Source organism: Bubalus kerabau, chromosome 10 (genome assembly GCF_029407905.1).
Source record: "Bubalus kerabau isolate K-KA32 ecotype Philippines breed swamp buffalo chromosome 10, PCC_UOA_SB_1v2, whole genome shotgun sequence".
Lineage (NCBI taxonomy): Eukaryota > Metazoa > Chordata > Mammalia > Artiodactyla > Bovidae > Bubalus > Bubalus kerabau.
Genome location: NC_073633.1, coordinates 47,006,323 through 47,029,433, shown reverse-complemented (window position 1 = coordinate 47,029,433; position 23,111 = coordinate 47,006,323). Strand labels below are relative to the sequence as shown.

At 37.5% G+C, this 23,111-nt stretch overlaps 1 protein-coding gene across 40 annotated transcripts in view; it reads left to right on the top strand.

Moving 5' to 3' along the window:
- LOC129621292 (uncharacterized) overlaps window positions 1-23,111 on the top strand; it is a 694,734-nt gene that overhangs the window by 396,654 nt on the left and 274,969 nt on the right. For 13 of the 40 annotated variants that reach the window (XR_008699202.1, XR_008699203.1, XR_008699201.1 and 10 more), the window contains one exon: window positions 14,198-14,323. The exons of 25 other annotated variants lie outside the window; for them this stretch is intronic. Coding sequence is in view for 2 of the 15 variants with exons in the window: in XM_055537549.1 (XP_055393524.1) it covers window positions 14,198-14,231 (34 nt within the window). In the remaining 13 variants the exon portion in view is untranslated. Of the gene's footprint in view, window positions 1-2,399; window positions 3,928-14,197; window positions 14,822-23,111 lie in introns of those variants that run through there. 2 more of the 40 variants (XM_055537549.1, XM_055537554.1) reach the window with 2 other exon arrangements.

Genomic DNA, 23,111 nt, shown 5'->3' with positions numbered 1-23,111 from the left:
TTTTTTTTATTTAAGGAGGTTTCAATTCCTACTTTGCTGAGAGTGTTAATTTTTTTTTAAGTTAGCAGATGGTTGTTTAATTTTGTCAAATGTTTTTAATGCCTGTATTAAGATGGTCACATGTTTAAAAATTTTTTTTCTGTTTGTTTTCCATTTTCTTATTTCTCTTATGGGTCATTGAGTTTGATTTGCTAATATTTTTAAAGAACTTATGGAAATATTACTCTATTATTTTATTTCTTATAATATCTTTATTAAGTTTTGGTATCAGAATTATGCTGGCTTTGTAAAATAAATTGGAAATTGCTTCCTCTTCTATTTATGAAATAGTTTGTGTAAGATTGCTTTTATTCTTTTTTAGTGACTCCAATTACATATTAGTTACGTATGATTTGATAGTATCCTACCAGTATCAGAAGCTTTGTACAGTTTTTTCCTATTCTTTATCTTTGTACTATTTTCTGAATGCATTTTAATTCACTGACCCTTTATTAACTCTTAAACTTATCTAATGATTTATTTATTTCTAAGATCACATTTTTTTAGTTCTAGAATTTCTTTTGGATTATCCTTAGAGTTTCTGTTTTCCTGCTAAGATTTTCCATCTGTTCACACATGTTGTTTATTTTATCCGCATTAACATATTTAACACATTCATAATACGTATCTTAAACATTGTCTGCTAATTTCAGTATCTGGGTTTTCTCTTGGTATGCTTCTGTTGATTGTTTTCCCTCTTATTTGGAGTCATGTTTTCATGCCTTAATATTTCTGGTAAACTTTTACTGTTAATATTATGTGTCAAAAAATCTGGTAGAAACTGAAGTAGATATCATTTGCCCCAAGAAAAGGCTCAAGTTCACTGGAGTTACTATGATTCCCCTATAAAATGTTAAGTTATTTATTTGCCCACTGTATACTGGTATTTTGTCTGCTTTACCCTTGAAAATTTGATTTTGTCTGGTCTAGTATATGGCATACTCAAATAAGATATTTGAATTTTATATTTCCAGGGCAAACAAAATAAAACAAAAAAAATCTTTTACATTGTGGGTAGAAACCAAAGGTAGCACCTCAAAGGGTAACAAACATATTGTTTGCTCATTCCTTCTAAATATTTATTTTAGTAATTGTAAACAAAATAAATGAGTGTGTAATTATTACTGAGATTCAATATTAATCACAAATCTTGGAAAAATAACACACACACACACAAATTCCCTTTCTCACTGGATCACATTTGCAGCTTAATTTTTTAATTTATGAATCAGTCCTCTTGTCAGGTAGGATAAAAACTCCATAAGTTTAGGCACTTTATTATATCCACCTATGAACTTTTTCTGTTTCAAGTAGGAAGACACAACAACAAAACTCCACACATGTTGGCTCTTTGCTTATGTCAGGTGTAGGGAAAACTTGTGTTCAGTGGTACATTCAGGTCAGTGCCAGGATTTATGTATCCCATGATTTTTTGGTGACCAGATAAAATCTTACATTTAGTTAATGCAGATGAAACTCATATCTTGAAAATTCTGATTGAAGGTAACTGACTGCAGTTGAAGGTAACTGTGAAATTGTCCCTTTGTATAAATGGGGGAGGGAGGGGAAGAAATAAACTTTTTTTTTTTTTTTTGAGGAGTTTGATATTTCATAGTTGTATTGAATGATCTGGGCTTCCCTGGTGGCTCATTGGTAAAGAATACCTGCCAATGCAGGAGATGTGGGTTTGATCCCTGGGCTGGGAAGATCCCCTAGAGAAGGAAATGGCAATCCACTCCAGTATTCTTGCCTGGGAAAACCCATGCACAGAAAAGCCTGGTGGGCTACAGTCCATGGAGTCACAAAAGAGTTGGATATGACTTAACTACTAAACAGCAACAGCAACAACAATTGAATGATTGGCTTGAAAGGTCGGAATCCTATAGCACTCCTCCCCATCATGAGATGTCTTAAGACTTTCTCCATTCTTGAATACTCTCAGTACAAAATTAGGAACTGTGCTATTTTGTTTTTCTTACATTGAACAATTTGGCTTTTTGTGTGTGTTTGTGTTTTATTGTTCAACATTAATATAGACCTTAGCAATGTTGTATGTTGCTGATGCTGGGTATAGATTTCAAAACTCTTAAGGAGGATACTCTAAGATATTTGTGTCACCAGGCTGCCAAAAAATTACCTGGGAAAAACCTTCTTAAAAATTACAGTGATTAGAACTAAAGGAATTACAAATATGAAAAAAGCTCACATGTTGTCCCCAGAGGCAGATGTGAAATGAGATTCATTTTCTAAATTATCAGAGGAAAAAATATTTTAACAGAACTAATTTGAAACATTTGTCTGTATTATTATAGGAGGAGATAGGTAACTAGATATTTATGGGAATGAACTCTGTGTTTCAGAATTTAATGAAGAAAAATATCCTTGCCTTCATGAAGCCTTCTCAAGTGAAAATCTGAGGGATACATAAATGTTTGTGATGAGTACCCTAGCCATGATTTTGGTCCAGATGTTTTATTTCCTGTGATGTCCCTATTTAATTAGCAGCAGATTCAATATAGTCACAGATGTGAGCCAGTGAAATGATGATGATGAAACCATTACACGGTATAATTGTTTTAGCTGTTCCAGTTGTTTTTTCTTTCTTCTCTAATGGCCTATCATGTACTCTCATCGCAAATAAAATGTTGTGTTTGGTAATGGCTCCCTTTGAAATTATTTTTCTTAAATGATTTTGGATTTTCTAGATGTTTTGTGTAAACTTGCAGTTGATAACTAACATGGTAAGACAAGGAAACAAGCCAATAACACAGTGGATTAGAAGATTGTTCCACTTAGAACATTGAATTGTTGGATGCAAATTTGTTGGAATAAAAGGTTGATGCATTTGCATCTCTATGTTAAAGAAGAAAGACATGTTGGTTTTGGATTAGAAATCTAATTAGGGACTCGAGCTACTAGTATAATGATTCTTAGCTATTTCTGAACAATTTATCTTAATTTGCTGAAACATGCTTTTATTTCTCTTTTACCCCTGTGCACCCTTTCCTTTAATATATTCTGTACCAATCAGGGCGTCAAAGTGCAGTTCATGTATTTCCAAGGGAGCTACTTGGAAATTTCAGAAATTTAAGTTTATTAGCGTGGCTGTAATTTTATTCTACTACTTAATGCAATACAAGCAAAACAATGCAAGTACATTCTCACTGTCCATAATGGTTTACAGGGAAACAATCTGGAATTCTATAAAACTGTAGTCATTATTTCCTGTGTTCAGGTACGCTAAAGCTGAATCATTGCCTTGCTGTAGAATTTGAGGTATGTCTTAAATAAATATTTTATTTTTGAAGAAACATGAAGATATTAGCATGGCATTGCTTCACTAATTCTCTAATAATGACTCAATAGATAGTGTCAGAGTGATGCTTTAGTATAGTATTTATAAATCTAGTAAGTTGGTGTTGTTCAGTCACTAAGTCCTGTCTGACTCTTTGCGACCCCATGGACCCCAATGAATCGTTGATGCTCTCTGACCATCTTACCCTCTGCTGCTGCTTCTCTGTTTGCCTTCAGTCTTTCTCAGCGTCAGGGTCTTTTCCAATGAGTCAGTTCTTCGCATGAGGTGGTCAAAGTATTGGAGCTTCAGCATCAATAAGTAAACTGCTGTAAAAGTGTAAATATCCCAAATAATATCTTTCCTTCTATAAATAGGCTATGCCTATTTATATAAATTCACTATATTATTACAATAAATTTGTCTATGGTTAAGCAAGTGTATGTATTTGAATTTGATTTTTTTCTATGGAGACTTTCTGTTCGATATTTTAGGGTTTCTTGATTTTTAGCAATGCAATTTTGTTGTTTCTGTTATTGTTGATGATGGGCATTAAGCAAAATGGTAAATAATAAATTTGTCTTTCCATGGCTTTATACCTGTCCTCTGTATGTGTATTCTTCCTGATATATAATAGAAACAAGAAGAAAAATATTTGTAATCATGGCTGTGTATTTTGGTGCTTCCATGCCCAGTAATAGCTGTAAATGGACAGTTAGAACAATCATAGTCTGACAGGACAAGGCAGCTGAAGGCTCAGATCCCTTAGTATTAGAAGTCTAGATTACCTCACTAGATAAATAATCCAGGCCAGCTAACGTGTTGGCTGAAGACAAGGGAACTATAGAATGGCAATTGGAGAAGAGAAGTAATGAGTTTCAATTATAACATGATGACCAGCTTTACCAATAGAGACTAGAACTTAGTTTTTCTTTTTCTTCTTTTTATTTGACTGCATTGCATGGCTTGAGGAATCTTAGTTTCCTGACCAGAAATTGAACCCATGCAGTGAAAGCACAGAATTCTAACCACTGGACCACCAGGGAATTCCCTAGAACTTAGTTTCCTAACCATCTATAAGCCATTTTTGGTGACTGAAATTAGCTAGCCTTTGGAAAGAGTCACTTCTCCTTGAGGGGAGAATTTAGATCCTTTTTTTTTTCTCAGAAGAGGACAAAAGAGAATCTCCATGTCCCAGGGTGTTCACTGTGTTGGGCTAGTTTAAGCAGATCCCTGGGTTTGCTTAGCCAAGATTTTTTGCTTGATATTGTGGAAGAGTCTCTAGGAATGTTGCCTGAAACTAAGTGTATCCTTGCAGACCTTAAAGGAGTGGTTTCAGTATTCAGGACAGGGAGGCCCTGTGAATGCTGTTTTTGTCTTCTATCGGGGCAGCTATTCTCAGGTCCCCACATTGCTCGTGGTCATGACCTGGCATCGTCTTTCCTCAAGCACCTTAAGAGCTTCTTACCTCTCTCCCAGAGACTTCACCATCACTGTTGAGGCCCAAGATTCCATGGGGTCTGCTGGTGGGAAGGTGGAGGGAGGGCAGTGCCTGAGTGTGCACCTGCCCCTGACTTTCCTCTACGAACTTGCAGGTGCTGCCAATGCCATCTTGGGATCTGGCTTTCTAAGCTTTGCCAGATTGGCTGGTGTGGTACAACCTGAAAGTGTCAAGGACTTCATGTTCCATGGGGCAAACAAGTCCTTAGGTATATTCTTGTCCCTTTCACATCCCTGTGGACTATAAAGAGAAATAGTTCATACTTCCTTTGTGAAGACATCTCATGAGACAAGGCACTCATCTGCATTTGGTGGAAGGGAAGCTGAGTCTAACTGGGGTACCCTCTCCCCATTACTTGTTCTCCCTCCTTTCCTGTCTCATCCTCTCTTACCTACTACTTCTGCTTCCAGGAATAGCAATTCCCAAAAGAGTATTGGCTTGTAAATTTTGGCCATGAACACTTTTGTAGGAAGGGGTTGATAATCTGGTTAGGGGAAGGAAGTTTGCCTTGTTCACCCCAAATCACATATTCAAACACCTACCCTACAATGGTTTTTGTGTATTAACCAATTCATTTCCAGCCATTCAGCAAGGGCAGTTAAAACTGCCTTCAGAGGGTGTTAGCTAGTGTCCAGGTGTGAAGTCATTAAGAGTTGTGCTGGCTGAGCTTTGTGTCTTGAAGACATTTTTTAAAGATCAAAACTTCAGTGAATACAAGCCAATTATGCTTTTATGGCTGACAGACTGACTGGAGGGACTCAGAATTATATGGAAGCAGCATTTCAAGAATCAAAAGGCACCTTTACAGCACATTAGGGCTTTGGTATGTTCTGAGTTATAGAATACAAGTTCTGGAGCTTTTCAAACTTCCTTTAAAAGAGGTACTTCCTTCCAAATGCTTGTTGTTTTTAGGAGATGAAAGCTGAAAATCCTGTCTGATGAGGTGCTTAAGAACTCTAAGTGTATAATCGTGACTTAAGATGGAAATAGCTATTTTGACCTTTCTATTTTCAGTTGGTTAAAAAATCAGAAATAGCAACAGTAATAAGCTTTTACTTTTAAGTGTTTTGGAAAAAAATGTTAATTTTTTTCAGATCCATTTAATAAAAACGAAGTAAATGAACATATGAAGTGAGATGAGATGACCTTATTTATATTCAGAGTTGAAGTATATAGTATTTGATATTTTTGATTTAAAGATTTAAACTATGGAGGAAACAAAGAACATTTAAAGTTGAATTCTAAAAATCAAGGGCAATTTAGACCACAGTGCATCTAGCCTAAAGGTACCCATTGGTTAAAGTTACTTTTTCACTTTTTGTAATCCTGACTCTATTAAATATGATGGGGAACTATATTCTTATATGGAGAAAATATGTTCTGGTTGAGATTAGTAGTTTTATATGGTTAACCTAAAAACTTTTTTTTTTTTTTTTTTTTAGCCCAAGCAAGGCTAGAATACGAATGAGAAAATATATGGAAAGTTTAAAAGAGGAAAAAAATGCAATCACCTTATAGGTTTATTAAACATGATTTTAATGCTCTAAGAGGGGTAAGGAAGGTAACCACTTCCTTACTAAAGAATTTGACTACGAGAGAAATGGTCCTTGAAGGACCATTGATACTGCTTATGGAATTTGTAATCCTTATTTTGTAGGAGTGAAATTGGATACAGGGAATATGGTTGTATTAGTTTTCTATTGCTATGCAACAAATTACCTCAGCTGATGAAAGCAACAGGAATGTGTTAGTTCAGAGTTCTATGTGTCATAAGTTCAGGCAGGCTCTCTTGGCTCTCTGCTTATGAGGTCAAAATAAACATGTGCGTTGGGCTGGGCTGACCCCTTATCCAAATGTTCTAGGGAAGAATCTGCCTTCAAGTTCATTCAAATTGTTGACAGCATCCAGTCACTTGTGGCTGTAGTTCTGAGGTCCCTGTTTCCTTGTTGGATATCAGTTAGGGATACCTTCATCTCCTGGAGGTTCCTTCATCTTTAAAATAGCAACTACTCTTCAAATCTTTCTCATACTTCCAATATCTTCTGATTCTCTCTTATGCCTTCCTCTTTGTCACCAGCATGAGACATCTCTTTATTTTTAAAAGCTGAAGTAATTATAATAGATCAGAACAACTTGAATGTGTTCTTTTAAAATTTATTGGAGTATAAGTGATTTGAGATGTGTTAGTTTCTGCTGTATAGCAAGTGAATCAGTTATACACATAACATATTCATATATCCACTCTTTTTTAGATTCTTCTCCTATATAGGTCATTACAGAATATTGAGAAGAGTTCCCTGTGCTATACAGTAGGTTATTATTAGTTATCTATTTTATATATAGTAATGTGTCAGCTGCAGTCTCCATTTATACCTTTTCCTCCTTCCCCCCCGATAACCAAAAGTTTGTTTTCTACATCTGTGATTCTATTTCTGTTTGTAAATAACTTTATTTGTACCGTTTTTTAGATTCCACATATAAGTGATATTATATGATACTTGTCTTTGTCAGACTTACTTCACTCGGTATGACAATCTCTAGGTCCATCCATGTTGCTGCAAATAACATTTTTTGTCCTTGATTGTGGTTTTTAAAGGTAATCTTTTTAAGAGTAAACTGTGGCATGTAATATAACACAACCACTGAAGTGGTGCTTCATCACATTCACAGGCTTCAATAATTAGACTGAAATCTTCCATTTCTAGAAATTCTGTGTACCAGAATGGTTTTGCAATTTTGAGGGAGGAAGACCAAACAGTTAATTTAAAAATTTACCTTCCTATTTTTCCTGTTTTCCTTTTTTCCCAATTCAATCAAGTTCTCTGCCTTCTTCCTGTTGTCTTGGAATAGAAGTATGGCTGGTTGAAAAGCAGAAATCAACTCTGATTCTTCCTGGCTTATGTTTTGAAAACTTAAGCCAAGGGATGGTAGAAGTTGCCTGGCTATAGATAATTTTTTTGTTCCCAAATACAAAGGCAGAAAGATATCCCTTTATGCTAGAGATTCCCAATTGAGGAAGAGGAAAGCTTGTTCAAAGCAAAGAGGTGTTTCCCAGGGAGAGCAGTTGGGAGGCAGCAAGATCCTGCAGCTAAAACTGCTGTAAGAACTAACTGGGCAAAGAGGTTTATAGTCAGCCTCATGAAGAACTATCCCAGGTGTGCCAGGAGCATCTGCTAGTCACCAATGGCAAGGAGTTTTAAGGGTAGTATGGTAAATATCTCAGCGACAATTTGTGTGGACTGCTGAGATGATATAGGACATCCTGTCCTATTTTCCTTAGAAACTCCCCTCCTTCACCTATATCAGATTCCAGAACTGTGACTTGACCCAGTGATTTGTTGCTGTTTAGTGACTAAGTCATGTCTGACTACTGTTTGACCCCATGGACTGTAGCCCACCAGGCTCCTCAGTCGATGGGATTTCCCAGGCAAGAATACTGGAGTGGATTGCCATTTCGTCCTCCAGGGGATCTTCCTGACCCAGGGATTGAACCTGAGTCTCCTGCCTTGCAGGTGGATTCTTTACCACTGAGTCACCAGAGGAGCTCAGAAATACAGGTTTAATATAGAGGCTCCTTGAAAGAAATACTATGGCAAGCATAGATAGCATATTAAAAAGCAGAGACATCACTTTGCCAGCCAAGGTCCATATAGTCAAAGCTATGGCTTTTCTATTAGTCATGTACAGATGTGACAGTTGGACCATAAAGAAAGCTGAGCACCAAAGAACTGATGCTTCTGAACTGTGGTGCTGGAGAAAACCCTTGAGGGTCTCGGACAGCAAGGAGATCAAACCAGTCAGTCCTAAAGGAAATCAACCTTGAATATTCATTGGAAGGACTAATGCTGAAGCTGAAGCTCCAGTACTTTGGCCACCTGATGCAAAGAGCTGACTCATCGGAAATGACCCTGATTCTGGGAAAGATTGAGGGAAAGAAGGGGGCAAACAAAGGATGAAATAGTTGGATGGCATCATCAACTCAATAGACATGAGTTTGAGCAAGCTCTAGAAGATAGTGAAGGACAGGGAAGCCTGGCGTGCTTCAGTCTTTGGGGTCGCACAATTGGACACGACTGAGCGACTGAACAACAATAGTGGCAAATTAAATTGCTTCAGAGGATAAGGTTGTTCTTCTCATGTTCCTGGGTATTTGGGTTGTGATTCTTACTACCTTGCTCCTCTTTTCATAGTTTCCCCCTTCACCTTCTCCTGATCTTGGTGACATAGAAAATGGAAACGCTTATTGTTTGTAAACACTAGCACTACCTCCAGGAGAATGAAACTATTAGATGATCAAAGATGAACACGGGGTGCCTATATGTACTGGGATTATGGGCTAGAGATAACAAACATGTGCTGTACATTTGTATTTACTGAAATGTGCTCACGAGTCCTACTCTTGGTCTGTGGAATCTTGTCAGTCCTATAGCAGATTAGGCTACGTTATGCTACAGTAACAAACTGCCCCCAAATATTGATGGCTTATAAAAAATCTTGTTTAAAAAAATCGTAAAAAAAGTTTATATTTCTTGCCCCAACTATCTGTTTATCCTGAATCATTGTGACTCTGTGCCAGCTTTATTGTGGGATACGGACTGAAGAAGCAGCTTCTATCTGGGATGCTGACCTCATGGCAGGATCCCAAGAGAGCATGATTCTTGAAGCTTCTTTTTGGAAGGGGTCCATCTCATTGATTCCATATCATTGGCCATATAAGATACAGAATTAAGGCTGACATCCAAAGGGTAGTAATATATAATCCTATCACATGAAGAAGAATATTTATTTTGAAAAACATAATAGGATCTATCACAAACTTCCTTCAAAACAAAACTATTATCTCGCATTTTCTATCTTCTCAAGTTTTTTCCCCTAACTTATATCAGATATTATGTTAGAAATTTGTCTGTCTTTACTAGCTGGATGGATTTAAAAACATGACAAAGTGTTTCTGGGCTATGCCAGTTTCTTTCTCTCTGACTTTCTTGGATATTTCTGGAAGATATCAATTATCCTGATGTTGTCTGGACCAGGATGCTGGTGATGAGCCAAAGACTGCAGTAGCTGGCGGCTCTGGCTCATGTCTGTCTCTGTTCACAGCTTATTAAGTAACCAGCATGAACAGGGGCTCTGTGAGAGAAGGAGATTAAGACAGAGATCATTGGTCCCTGTTGGGGTTAATGATCTCATAACGTCATCATTCTTTTTGTTTTACTTTGTTTATAGTGTCTCGGCAATCTTAATGATTCACATAATTGCACATGCATTAAAAATTAATTTCAACTCAGAAATCTTGAAATACACAATAAATTCACACGTCTGAGAGGAAGTTGAACTTAGAAAAGAGTTATTACAGCTCTGAGGTGTTCAGGGAATGGATATGAAGAGCCACAGGAGACATACAGGTTTGAAATTTAAAAAAAAAAGGAGCCAATCACATAATTTTAGAGACAGAAGAACTTTGTGTATATTATTTATCAAAAATCACCAGATAAAAAACTTGAAGGTTTATTTGAGGTTTATTCAAAGTCTGTTTACTGTACATAGTCTCTATTCAAGTATGCAAGTCTTGTCACACACATTTCATGTGACTTCTGACATTTGTTTTCATTGAAATGACTGACTAAATTGTTCAAGCAGTTTCAAAAGGCAGACATCAGTGTAGTGAATTTCAAAAAATCCCATGCAAAAATATCTATCAAAATTGGATGAACAGGAAATGTTTGATGTTATTTATTTTCTTGAAGTAGAAAATTTGGTTAGAGATTCCCACCTTATGAGGTAGTACCAGAATCTGAGAGGCTAAGTTCAGTTCAGTTCAGTTCAGTCGCTCAGTCGTGTCTGACTCTTTGTGACCCCATGAATCGCAGCACGCCAGGCCTCCCTGTCCATCACCAACTCCCGGAGTTCACTCAAACTCACGTCGATCGAGTCAGTGATGCCATCCAGCCATCTCATCCTCTGTCGTCCCCTTCTCCTCCTGCCCCCAATCCCGCCCAGCATCAGAGTCTTTTCTAATGAGTCAACTCTTCGCATGAGGTGGCCAAAGTACTGGAGTTTCAGCTTTAGCATCATTCCTTCCAAAGTTAGTGAAAAAAAAAAAAAAATGGTGTGGGGGGGAGATGAAGTTCACATTTTCCAAGCCCATAGTGAGGTTTTGTAGTTTGATAGCTTTTTGTTTGTAAGCAACACATAGGGTGCAGGGAGCTTTGCAATATCTAGAACCACCCAGTAAAGGATGCCATGCCCTTGAGTACCTTCTGATGTCTTACTGTCCCCTCCCTGAGGGCACTTTCCCAAGTGTTTGGGACCAACTCTCTTTCTTGCCTTTCCTACTCTTTTCTCCCACATCTTTGCTCAGTTTTGTGGAAATTGCTGTTTCTTCTAGTTGCTTAAAAGAGACTGCCATTTTTTTTTTTTTTTTTGCCCTCAAGGGCACTATCTTCTGCATAGCAGCAAAGCAATTGGCATTGAAGCTGCTGTGCTCCAGGGTCTGAAGGTGCTAACATCCCCGAGCGGATGGGCAGATGTCTCCAAGGTGAATTGTATATTTGGTTCTTCTCCTTTCAATGAGTGAATGGTTCTGCTTTGTCATTTGATAGATACATCTGATAGGTGTCATAGATGAAACTGCTCCAGAAATCGAATGGCACGTGAGTCTACACTAGCACATGAATCAAACGGCATGCCTTGCTTTTATTTGAACCCTGATGAAGCCAGGTCTCTACCTGCATCCCAACAGATGTTCTGCCTTTGTTGACACAGTTTTCAAGATTCTTTTCCTTTTAGCACCAGCTTTGACAGCCTACTCCTAGAATAACAGAACTCAGGGAGTTTCCTCAACTTGTTTTTCTTGTTGCTGTCAGTTGTTAACCAATTGATTTCTTGATAATGTCTTGACTGCAAACATCTAAGCTTGATTGTGTGTCTTTATAGAGTTGTCTAGGTGCTCTGTCCCGTATTTTGTGTGTTCCTGACAGACTGCAATAATGTTTAGTATTGTAGGATTTTTGTTGTTGTTGTTGGTTTTTTTATTTTTATTTTTTTAGTGACAGGTAATGGTGGTCCTTTTATCAGACCCAAGACTGGGTAAATAGAACTATTTATCCAAGTTCAGATTATTATGAGCCCAGTTGTACCAGTGACAGGGAAGTTTGAAGGGCATAATGAGGTTTATGCTTCCATGCAAAATGTGTGAGGTTGATAAGATGTTGCTTTTGTGAAGCACTGGGAAATTAAATTGCTGAATGACGCTGAGCATTGGTAGGACTTAGGTCTGTACCACAGGCCAGTGACAGAGGGTAGGAGGAAGAGCAGTATATTTTATGATCAGTAAAATATAACCTGTGAAATTTAGTATGTCCTTCAATTATATGTTGAAGGCAACAAACTCTCTATTAGCAGCACCTGTGACTTTGTCATTAATAGAAATCATGGGTGTTTTTATGCCATACTGTTGCAGATATTTCAAAATCATTTACACTCAACACTACTTTGAAATTATTGGTGTTATTAGATACACTGCTACCCCTTGTAATTTAATGTGCTAATAAAGAAGCACATGCATTACTGTATGACAGTAAAAACTGTGATATTTCTATTCCACTGATTTTTCTTTTCTATTTAATTTCATGCATTTAAAGCATATTTTGACAAGAGGTCCCCAGCAGTAAAGGTTAAGAGTCTCTCCTTTGATAGATGCCCTGGTTGTAGCCAGACCACAAACAGCTTCTTTTTTCTAATCTCTTTCTTTTCCTTACTCTTCAGTACTGTCAAGGATGTTTTTTCAAAGATGTGCCTTGCCTTCCTGCCCTGCATGAGGGCTCACTTCCCCTGAAGTTATAATTCACTTTGGAAATTTCAAATTTGCAAGTGTTATTTGAAATAGGAAAAAATAAAAAAAAATCAAAATATAGGTCCAAGACATTGATGTGGTATAATCTCCAAGAGCTAGAAAATCCTAAGTATTAATAACAATGGCTAAATTAGAATACAGTTCAAAATACTCATGTGTATTAAATTCCTGACCTCCTTAAACTTTATAGCTCTTTATGCACTTTGCAAACCCTTTTAAGGGATGGCTACTGGAGGATGAGGCACACGATTTGTTCAACATCATATTCCTTACAGTACTTTGCAAGAATCCTGAAATTGGCTAGCATTCAATTGTTTCTTGAATTGAGTTCTAAAGGAGAAACAAAGGCAGTTTTGCAGAGAGATTGAGAATATACATGTTGTTTTGATTATTGCGTTAGTGGCTGACATCTTGATGTTACTAATACCCGGTTTTTGATAACAGTGAAGGCATTAGAGACACAGAAAACAAAATGTAAATCTACAGTGAAAGTAACAGTGACTTACAAAATAAACATGGTCATATAGCTGTATTGGAAAGTTATTGGACCTATCATAGTTATGACATCCACTGGAATAAATTAGTTCTATACTCGATTGACACCTGTTCTCAGGCAGCATCTTTTTTTTTCCCCTGGAGATATCTGGTGTAATTACAGATACTGTTTTTAGTGTACAGTGTCAGAACACGATTTGATTGATATAACTGACATGACATCACCTTTGGAACTAAATAGATAATATCAGATTTAAGATGACCATATATTTATCTCTCTTCTGTTTTAGCTGCATATTTTATTAACTCTAGTTATGAATACATTTAAGGGATGTGAAGAAAAATGGAAAATATTGTATTGGAAAATCTCATGTAAGAGAAGCAAACACTTTTGTACTAGTGATTTTCAAGCATTAGCTATTTTCTGGTAAAAAAAAATGTAATAAAATATACAGATATTCTTCCTTCTTACTGTTCTGCAGTCTTGATCCTCTTCATTTTTATTTTCATTGCACTTAGAGACTTAAGAAGTACTATATACTTTACTTATATGTGTGGTTTATTGTCAGTCTCTATCTAGTGGAATGTGAGCTCTTTGAAGGTAGGAATTTTGTTAACTGATATATACAGATAGTTTAAAGTGATGCTTGGCATAGAGAAGGTCCTTAATAAATATTTGCTGAATAAATGAGTGACTGATATATAAATGAATAAAACCAAAGTATATAGCATGAGTGTTTCTTTGTTAACTCTGGTTTAAAATTTATCTCAGAATCTCCTTATGGTCATTTATGCCCTGGTTGCTTATTCTACAATCCTTTGATTAACTATAATTGATAACTTTAAACATAATTTATTGTATTAAAGGTTACTGAGGCATAAAGCAACATGGGGAATTCCCCATGGTCTGGTTAGGATGTAATCACTAGTGATTATGTTAATTGTGTCATCATCCTAACGATTTTATAAAATTTGTGAAATGTTAACATTGACATCTGTCACCAATTTTCTACAGAAATGCTGAAGATGAACCAGACAGTATGTATTAAAAGCTCAAGCCTTTCAGGAACATAATCAAGAACTGATTCTGAAAGACTGGCATCACAGTGGCTAAGCACAGATTGCCAACCACCGTAAAAATGTACGCAGTGAGCACTAATGGTTGGTTAGATAACAATGTAAGAAGAATGCTTGTGAAATGTTTTATTTTTGCCTTCTAAAGATCAGTGACTTGGAATTCTTTTCTCCTTCTCAGATATTGAACTGAGTTCTTAATTCTAATTCTCATTTCTAATTTTGTATTTTAAAAATTCACATTGGCAACTGTGAATACTTTGAAGTATTGGATGAAAAAAGGTTTCTAGAATAGAGCATGAAAGGATCCTGGGGCTATTTATTTGCAGCTAAAGATATCATTTTAAGTGAAATATTGGCCAGATAATCATGAAAAATATGAACCAATGCACTCAGTTCTGGGAACTCTAAAAGCACTCACTAATTACACACTATTTCTCAGGGAAAACATGTGATTTCCTTAGACTGCAGAGTTGTACTAGCTTGTTTGATTATTTGAAAAATCTTTGCTTTTTGGAAGGAGATAAAAATAAACTATGGTTCTTTCTTCATGGCAATAAAACAAATAGCTAAGCAATGAAGTATTTAGACAAGTGTCATTAATTATATTATTAATAAACCAGAGAACAGAGTTAAGTGGATTCAACAAAAAAAGAATTGGCTGTGGTAAAAAAAAAATTGTGTGTACTGACATGCTCACTTTTCTTTTTGCCCATATGCCAGTAATGATAAAGAAAATAAATGAGCAAGGGAAGAAAGAAATATATTTGATACAGTTGAAGTCTGGCCACTTTGAAATAACTCTTAGAAAAGGGATGAAGAAAATGAGGGTGTTCTAGACATCCTAAGTTTATTGCCAGCATCTTTTACCTCATGCTTATATTTTAATTCCTTTGATCTTAAAAATAACCCTGTGAAATCAGTATGATTATCCTCTGCATTTTCTGTATGAGAATGGGATGCTCATAGAGGTAAGAAATTGAAGTAAACTCATGTAGTTAGAATGTATGACCCAAGTCCAAATTTTTGGATTGCAAAGCCCATGTGTTTTCTGCTCTATTGTGCAATAGCTCCTCATTTCAAGCATGTGGGGGTAATATCATAATTTTAGATCCCCTAAGAGATTAGCCCTTCTTCCCATGATTCTGGAACTCACATGTTCTCAGATTTCATGATCATTTTTGCCTTTAGAGGGCTGCATACTTGGCTTGTTGTTGTGGCAGTTGCGATTATTTTACTGATTTGAGCTTAAATATGGATTTACATTTAAAGATTTAGGAGCTTAATAACTTTAGTGGGGAAAGAAGCTTTGGGTTGAACTAATTAAACACCATAGGTGAACCAGATTAGGGGTACATTGGCTAATATTTCATTGAGGTGCATATACACACGATACGAAGTGTTAACAATCAGAGATCAGATCAGTCGCTCAGTCATGTCCGACTCTTTGTGACCCCATGAATCGCAGCACGCCAGGCCTCCCTGTCCATCACCAACTCCCGGAGTTCACTCAGACTCACATCCATCGAGTCAGCGATGCCATCCAGCCATCTCATCCTCCGTCGTCCCCTTCTCCTCCTGCCCCCAATCCCTCCCAGCATCAGAGTCTTTTCCAATGAGTCAACTCTTTGCATGAGGTGGCCAAAGTACTGGAGTTTCAGCTTTAGCATCATTCCTTCCAAAGAAATCCCAGGGCTGATCTCCTTCAGAATGGACTGGTTGGATCTCCTTGCAGTCCCAGGGACTCTCCAGAGTCTTCTCCAACACCACAGTTCAAAAGCATCAATTCTTCTGCGCTCAGCCTTCTTCACAGTCCAACTCTCACATCCATACATGACCACAGGAAAAACCATAGCCTTGACTAGACGAACCTTTGTTGGCAAAGTAATGTCTCTGCTTTTGAATATGCTATCTAGGTTGGTCATAACTTTCCTTCCAAGGAGTAAGCGTCTTTTAATTTCATGGCTTCATGACTGCATCTCTAGTGATTTTGGAGCCCAGAAAAATAAAGTCTGACACTGTTTCCACTGTTTCCCCATCTATTTCCCATGAAGTGATGGGACCGGATGCCATGATCTTCGTTTTCTGAATGTTGAGCTTCAAGCCAACTTTTTCAATCTCCACTTGCACTTTCATCAAGAGGCTTTTGAGTTCCTCCTCACTTTCTGCCATAAGGGTGGTGTCATCTGCATATCTGAGGTTATTGATATTTCTCCCGGCAATCTTGATTCCAGTTTGTGTTTCTTCCAGTCCAGCATTTCTCATGATATACTCTGCATTTAAGTTAAATAAACAGGGTGACAATATACAGCCTTGACGAACTCCTTTTCCTATTTGGAACCAGTCTGTTAGGTATCATTACAGTGTGATTCTTTTCTTAAATACTAACCCATCATCTCTAGGGGTATTTGCAAGATAACACCCTTTGATCTCTGAGTAGCTAGATAAGTAAAGTTTCCTACATAATCTCAATCTTGCCATCCAAGTTTGCCTCCAAGTCCTCTGGTTTCTTAACCCACATTAGCCTAGCTGTTTTTCTGTCCTGGTGCTCAGAGGTTTTTTCCTTACTGACAAAGCCTTTGCACGTCAGATTCTACCTCACAGTATAATACTCCTATGTGATTGATTGACTGTGATGTTAGGTAAGGAAAGGATTTCATTCCTTGACCAGAAGACTTTGTTCATTACCTGAAACCTGAAATAGATCTGGCGTACATGTCACCTTAAGTTCATAGGCTTACCAAATAATCTGTAGTCCAAAGGGCCCTTTTGAGGGGACACTATTAATAATTATACCAGGACAATAGGTGTAAGCAGGCACTATATTACAAGCCAACCAGCACACCCCATTAATGAAGGACTGCTGAGTGAATAAATGACTAAAATGCCCTTCCTTCATTCCCTGTTAATGTACTGTGTTGAAGTTCAGGAAATTCAAACAAGTCTAGCTCTGGGTCCTGAGAATGTTTGGCTCATCCAGAATCTCATCAGTTTAATCACTTTGCATCTCCTTCCAAGTAGGGAACAATGGCAAGATCAAAGTGTTATGGCTCCAACCTTATACAGTTTCCTAAAACGGGGGATTCTAGTACTTACGTAGAACACAGATTTAAAAGATCATGTTTTCTTTTTTTTTTTTAATTTTATTTTTAAACTTTACAAAATTGTATTAGTTATGCCAAATATCATAATGAATCCACCACAGGCATACATGTGTTCCCCATCCTGAACCCTCCTCCCTCCTCCCTCCCCCCTCCTCCCTCCCCATACTATCCCTCTATCATGTTTTCAAACACTTTCTATCCTTGGAATCTGTGTAGAGGTTTCTCCATGACTTTGAAGAAAAGGTTGATGGCATTTTGCTATGAAACACACGACAAGGTCTATCCTTCAGATAAACTCCTGCATCTTTGTGGGAGATAATTTTTCTAAGCTTGTGTATTTTTTTGTAGTATATATTATTCAGCGATAAAAGGCAAAGGTCAACAATGAATGTGAAGCTCCATCCTCACAATCTATTCAAATATGAATGTCTTTAGACTAGACATTTACAATGCTCTCCTATTGCCTCTGATTGGAAGCCATGATGGGATTGTATTTTTATGCAAATAAAAAGACATTAACTTTGGAAAAGATCTATAGTGAATCCCTTCTGGGGTTCCAAGAAATCTGCTGAATTCAAATGCATTTGGATGCTATAAATGACACTAATGTGAGAGAAGAAGGACTATATTCAGGAGAATAGCTCTAAGATGATCAACCTGGGGTAAAACACCACCACCACTTTTCATGTCATTTATAAAATGTTAACTTTGCTGAATTTCTGCATCCAATTGAGAATTAATCACCTCTTTGAAGCAGAAGTTTCACCAAAAAATATACCACCTTCATGCAGGATAAAGTGTTTGATTTTTAAAAATAGCTCTCAGTATTTTTTAACAGGAGGTTGACCTTTAGGTAGTTTTCGATTATTTTACTCTCATGTTGTGTTAACAGCCTCTGTCTATACATAAACAGAAATATTCTTGGCCGTTAAATTCTGCATTTTCTAAAGCATGAGATATATTGAGTATCCTATCTCTTTTAAAAATCAAAGTCCAAATGGAAAGTTGGCTATTAAGCAGTTTTGTGTGTGGTATTACTAGTGAGTTATTAAGAAAGGGCATACTGTAATGTGCTTTGAGGGCAGGCTCATTCCTTACTAATGTACATTGGAGAGCTGACCCATAACAGCTCTTGTATATAAGAAGGATTAAGCATCAGAGGCTACTGTGTTATTAAATACATAATTTTAATCATTTTCCTCAAGCATCATAAGTGATGTGATTGAAATACAAATTAGAAGATTCTAAATTTAATCCTATACTTGAGACTGTGGATGTATATACTTAATATCCAATATTTGGAAACAATGGGAAAGACATAAAAGAAATGGGGCATATGTTGAAAGATAGGAAAATGAGAAAATATTACATTATTTCAAGGAAGAAAGAATAGCCACTTAAAGTACATTAATTAGTAATAGTTTGCCTGGGGGTGAGGTGGAGGGAGTGGATGTTGCTTACACTAACAAATAATTTGATAATGGACTAGAATGAGCTTGTGGAGTGAGTGTGCTGAGGTGAGGGAGAAGGAAAAATAAAAAAAAATGACTCTAAATTTTGCAATTTGGGTGAGCGAGAAGATGATCCTTCTGTGAAAAGACATAGGAAAAGAGAGTTGAGGAGTTGTCCTGAGTGTAGGTGGGTAAGGTTTGCACAGTGATGGAAGTCAAATGACATTATTTTTGAAAGACTTTTAGAATGATTTTAAAGTAGAATATTAAAGAAAGGGTATGGTAGGAAAAGAGAATATTCCAAATGCAAAGGCTTTTAGAAGGGACAAAGTGTGCTCATGCACAACCACAGAAAGGGGGTTTTACTTTGCTCTCAAGAGAACACTGATCCAGGGTTATGCTTAAAATAGTCCCAAAAGAAAGGTATAAGGCCTTACAAATAGCTGTGAAAAGAAGAGAAGCGAAAAGCAAAGGAGAAAAGGGAAGATATAAATATCTGAATGCAGAGTTCCAAAGAATAGCAAGAAGAGATAAGAAAGTCTTCTTCAGCGATCAATGCAAAGAAATAGAGGAAAACAACAGAATGGGAAAGACTAGGGATCTCTTCAAGAAAATCAGAGATACCAAAGGAACATTTCATGCAAAGATGAGCTCGATAAAGGACAGAAATGGTATGGACCTAACAGAAGCAGAAGATATTAAGAAGAGATGGCAAGAATACACAGAAGAACTGTACAAAAAAGATCTTCATGACCTAGATAATCACGATGGTGTGATCACTGACCTAGAGCCAGACACCTGGAATGTAAAGTCAAGTGGGCCTTAGAAAGCATCACTACGAACAAAGCTAGTGGAGGTGATGGAATTCCACTTGAGCTATTCCAAATCCTGAAAGATGATGCTGTGAAAGTGCTGCACTCAATATGCCAGCAAATTTGGAAAACTCAGCAGTGGCCAGAGGACTGGAAAAGGTCAGTTTTCATTCCAATCCCAAAGAAAGGCAATGCCAAAGAATGCTCAAACTACCGCGCAATTGCACTCATCTCACACGCTAGTAAAGTAATGCTCAAAATTCTCCAAGCCAGGCTTCAGCAATATGTGAACCATGAACTTCCTGATGTTCAAGCTGGTTTTAGAAAAGGCAGAGGAACCAGAGATCAAATTGCCAACATCCACTGGATCATAGAAAAAGCAAGAGAGTTCCAGAAAAGCATCTATTTCTGCTTTATTGACTATGCCAAAGCCTTTGACTGTGTGGATCACAATAAACAGTGGAAAATTCTGAAAGAGATGGGAATACCAGACCACCTGATCTGCCTCTTGAGAAATTTGTATGCAGGTCAGGAAGCAACAGTTAGAACTGGACATGGAACAATAGACTGGTTCCAAATAGGAAAAGGAGTTCGTCAAGGCTGTATATTGTCACCCTGCTTATTTAACTTATATGCAGAGTACATCATGAGAAACGCTGGACTGGAAGAAACACAAACTGGAATCAAGATTGCTGGGAGAAATATCAATAACCTCAGATATGCAGATGACACCACCCTTATGGTAGAAAGTGAGGAGGAACTCAAAAGCCTCTTGATGAAAGTGCAAGTGGAGATTGAAAAAGTTGGCTTGAAGCTCAACATTCAGAAAACGAAGATCATGGCATCCGGTCCCATCACTTCATGGGAAATAGATGGGAAAACAGTGGAAACAGTGTCAGACTTTATTTTTCTGGGCTCCAAAATCACTAGAGATGCAGTCATGAAGCCATGAAATTAAAAGACGCTTACTCCTTGGAAGGAAAGTTATGACCAACCTAGATAGCATATTCAAAAGCAGAGACATTACTTTGCCAACAAAGGTTCGTCTAGTCAAGGCTATGGTTTTTCCTGTGGTCATGTATGGATGTGAGAGTTGGACTGTGAAGAAGGCTGAGCGCAGAAGAATTGATGCTTTTGAACTGTGGTGTTGGAGAAGACTCTGGAGAGTCCCTTGGACTGCAAGGAGATCCAACCAGTCCATTCTGAAGGAGATCAGCCCTGGGATTTCTTTGGAAGGAATGATGCTAAAGCTGAAACTCCAGTACTTTGGCCACCTCATGCGAAGAGTTGACTCGTTGGAAAAGACTCTGATGCTGGGAGGGATTAGGGGCAGGAGGAGAAGGGGACGACGGAGGATGAGATGGCTGGATGGCATCGCTGACTCGATGGATGTGAGTCTGAGTGAACTCTGGGAGTTGGTGATGGATAGGGAGGCCTGGCGTGCTGCGATTCATGGGGTTGCAAAGAGTCGGACACGACTGAGCGACTGATTTGATCTGATCTGATCTGATACATTAATATGCACATTGTAAATTGCATAACACCTTGAGGACAAATTGGATATTTTAAAATATATTTTATCTTATGCAGTAATTACATTTATATTAATTTACTTCTTTTGGTTCTGCTCAGTGGTAATAAAGGAGAAATCCGTCTTTTCGTCACTTTGTGGGATGGTGTCTTAGTCTGTTTGGGCAGCTATAGCAAATTACTATAGGCTCTGTGGTTTAAACAACAAACATTTATTTCTCATAGTTCTGGAGGCTGAGAAATCCAAGATCAAGGGGCTGGCACATCCAGTGTCTGGTGAAGGCTTGCTTCCTGGCTTTAGATAGCTCTCTTCTCATTGTATGCTCACATGGCAGAGTAGAGACCTAACTAGTTCTCTGGCCTCTTCTTTTAAACTAATCTCATTCATGAGTTCTCCACCTCATGACCTAATTAACTCTGTAAAGTTCCACCTCCTGATACCATCAACATTGGGATTAGGATCTCAACATATGAATTTTGAAAACATTAGTCACTCAGTCATGTCCGACTCTTTGCGACTCCATGGACTGTAGCCCACCAGGCTCCTCTGTCCATGGAATTCTCTAGGCAAGAATACTAGAGTGGGTGCCATCCCCTTCTCCAGGGGATCTTCCCAGCCCAAGGATCAAATCAGGGTCTCCTTCATTGCAGCCAGATTCTTTACTGTCTGAGCCACCAGGGAAGCCTAATGAATTTTGAAGAGACACATTTAGTCCATTGTAGATAGGTACATAACTCTTTTTGACTGACTCTAACAGTAGACTTTCATTTTTATGTGTAGAAATAATAAGATAAGGAAAATAAAACTTGGTTTCTTAATCTTGACCAGAGTTAAGTAACTAGTATATGGGAGAGTTGGGATTCAAATCCAGGAAGCCTACCTTAAAAACTGTTAGTCTTTATTATTATCTTCTTTAAGATAACTGTTTCAGGGAGTAGGAATTCATATTTGTACTAATACAGTTTCTACTATTCATGTACTGTTCACATATATAAGTAAACTTATTTCATAAATTAAGTAAAAAATTCGCCCTTAGGAAATTAAAATAGTATACCATATTCTAGAAGAAATAACTTTAATAAAAAGCTCATCATCTGTAATTTGACTTAATATGTTATCTGGAGAAGATAAAAATTATTTCTAAACATTGATGCTAGTATTTTCCATGGAGTTGTTTATAGAGCTTGGTTTGTTATATAGTAGACAAGAAATAGGCAATATCACAAAAAGAAATTCCATTTAGTGTCAGACTAATTTGGGATTCACTTATGGTTTAAATGGGCTTCCCTTGTGGCTCAGCTGGGAAAGAATCTGCCCACAATGCGGGAGACCTGGGTTCGATCCCTGGGTTGGGAAGATCCCCTGGAGAAGGAAAAGGCTACCCACTCCAGTATTCTGGCCTGGAGAATTCCATGGACCATATAGTCCATGGGGTCGCAAAGAGTCGGACACGACTGAGCGCCATTCATTTCACTTCACTTCACTTCAGGCAAGAAAGAGAACCTGTTATAAATAAATGTTTTTGTATTTTTGTGTATATTTATATATAGTACATACACACAACAGAAACTGGATACCGAGTATTCAAAAGGTCAGTGCAGTGTCCAAGTCTGGTAGGTTTGTGTTTTGTCTGCCTACAGAATTAAGTAGGAAATTGGGTACTTTTTAAAAAATTGATTGTTGTTGTGAAAATCTTAGGGATTGAAAGTCCGATAGGTTGTATTTGCATTATTGGTATTATTCTTTTGAGGAATGATAGGCTGACACCAGCACAGTCCAATGTCAACCAGTGTCGTGATGAAGGTCAGGAATGAGACCCAACCAGAGGCTCAGAGAAAGTCTGGTATTGAAAGCCCTAGGATTACAGAGAGCCCGGATTATAAATTATATCCATTTAATCTTTTTTTTCCCCTGATTCTCTAAAGCTGCTTATGTGAACAGCTGATAACTCAAGCTT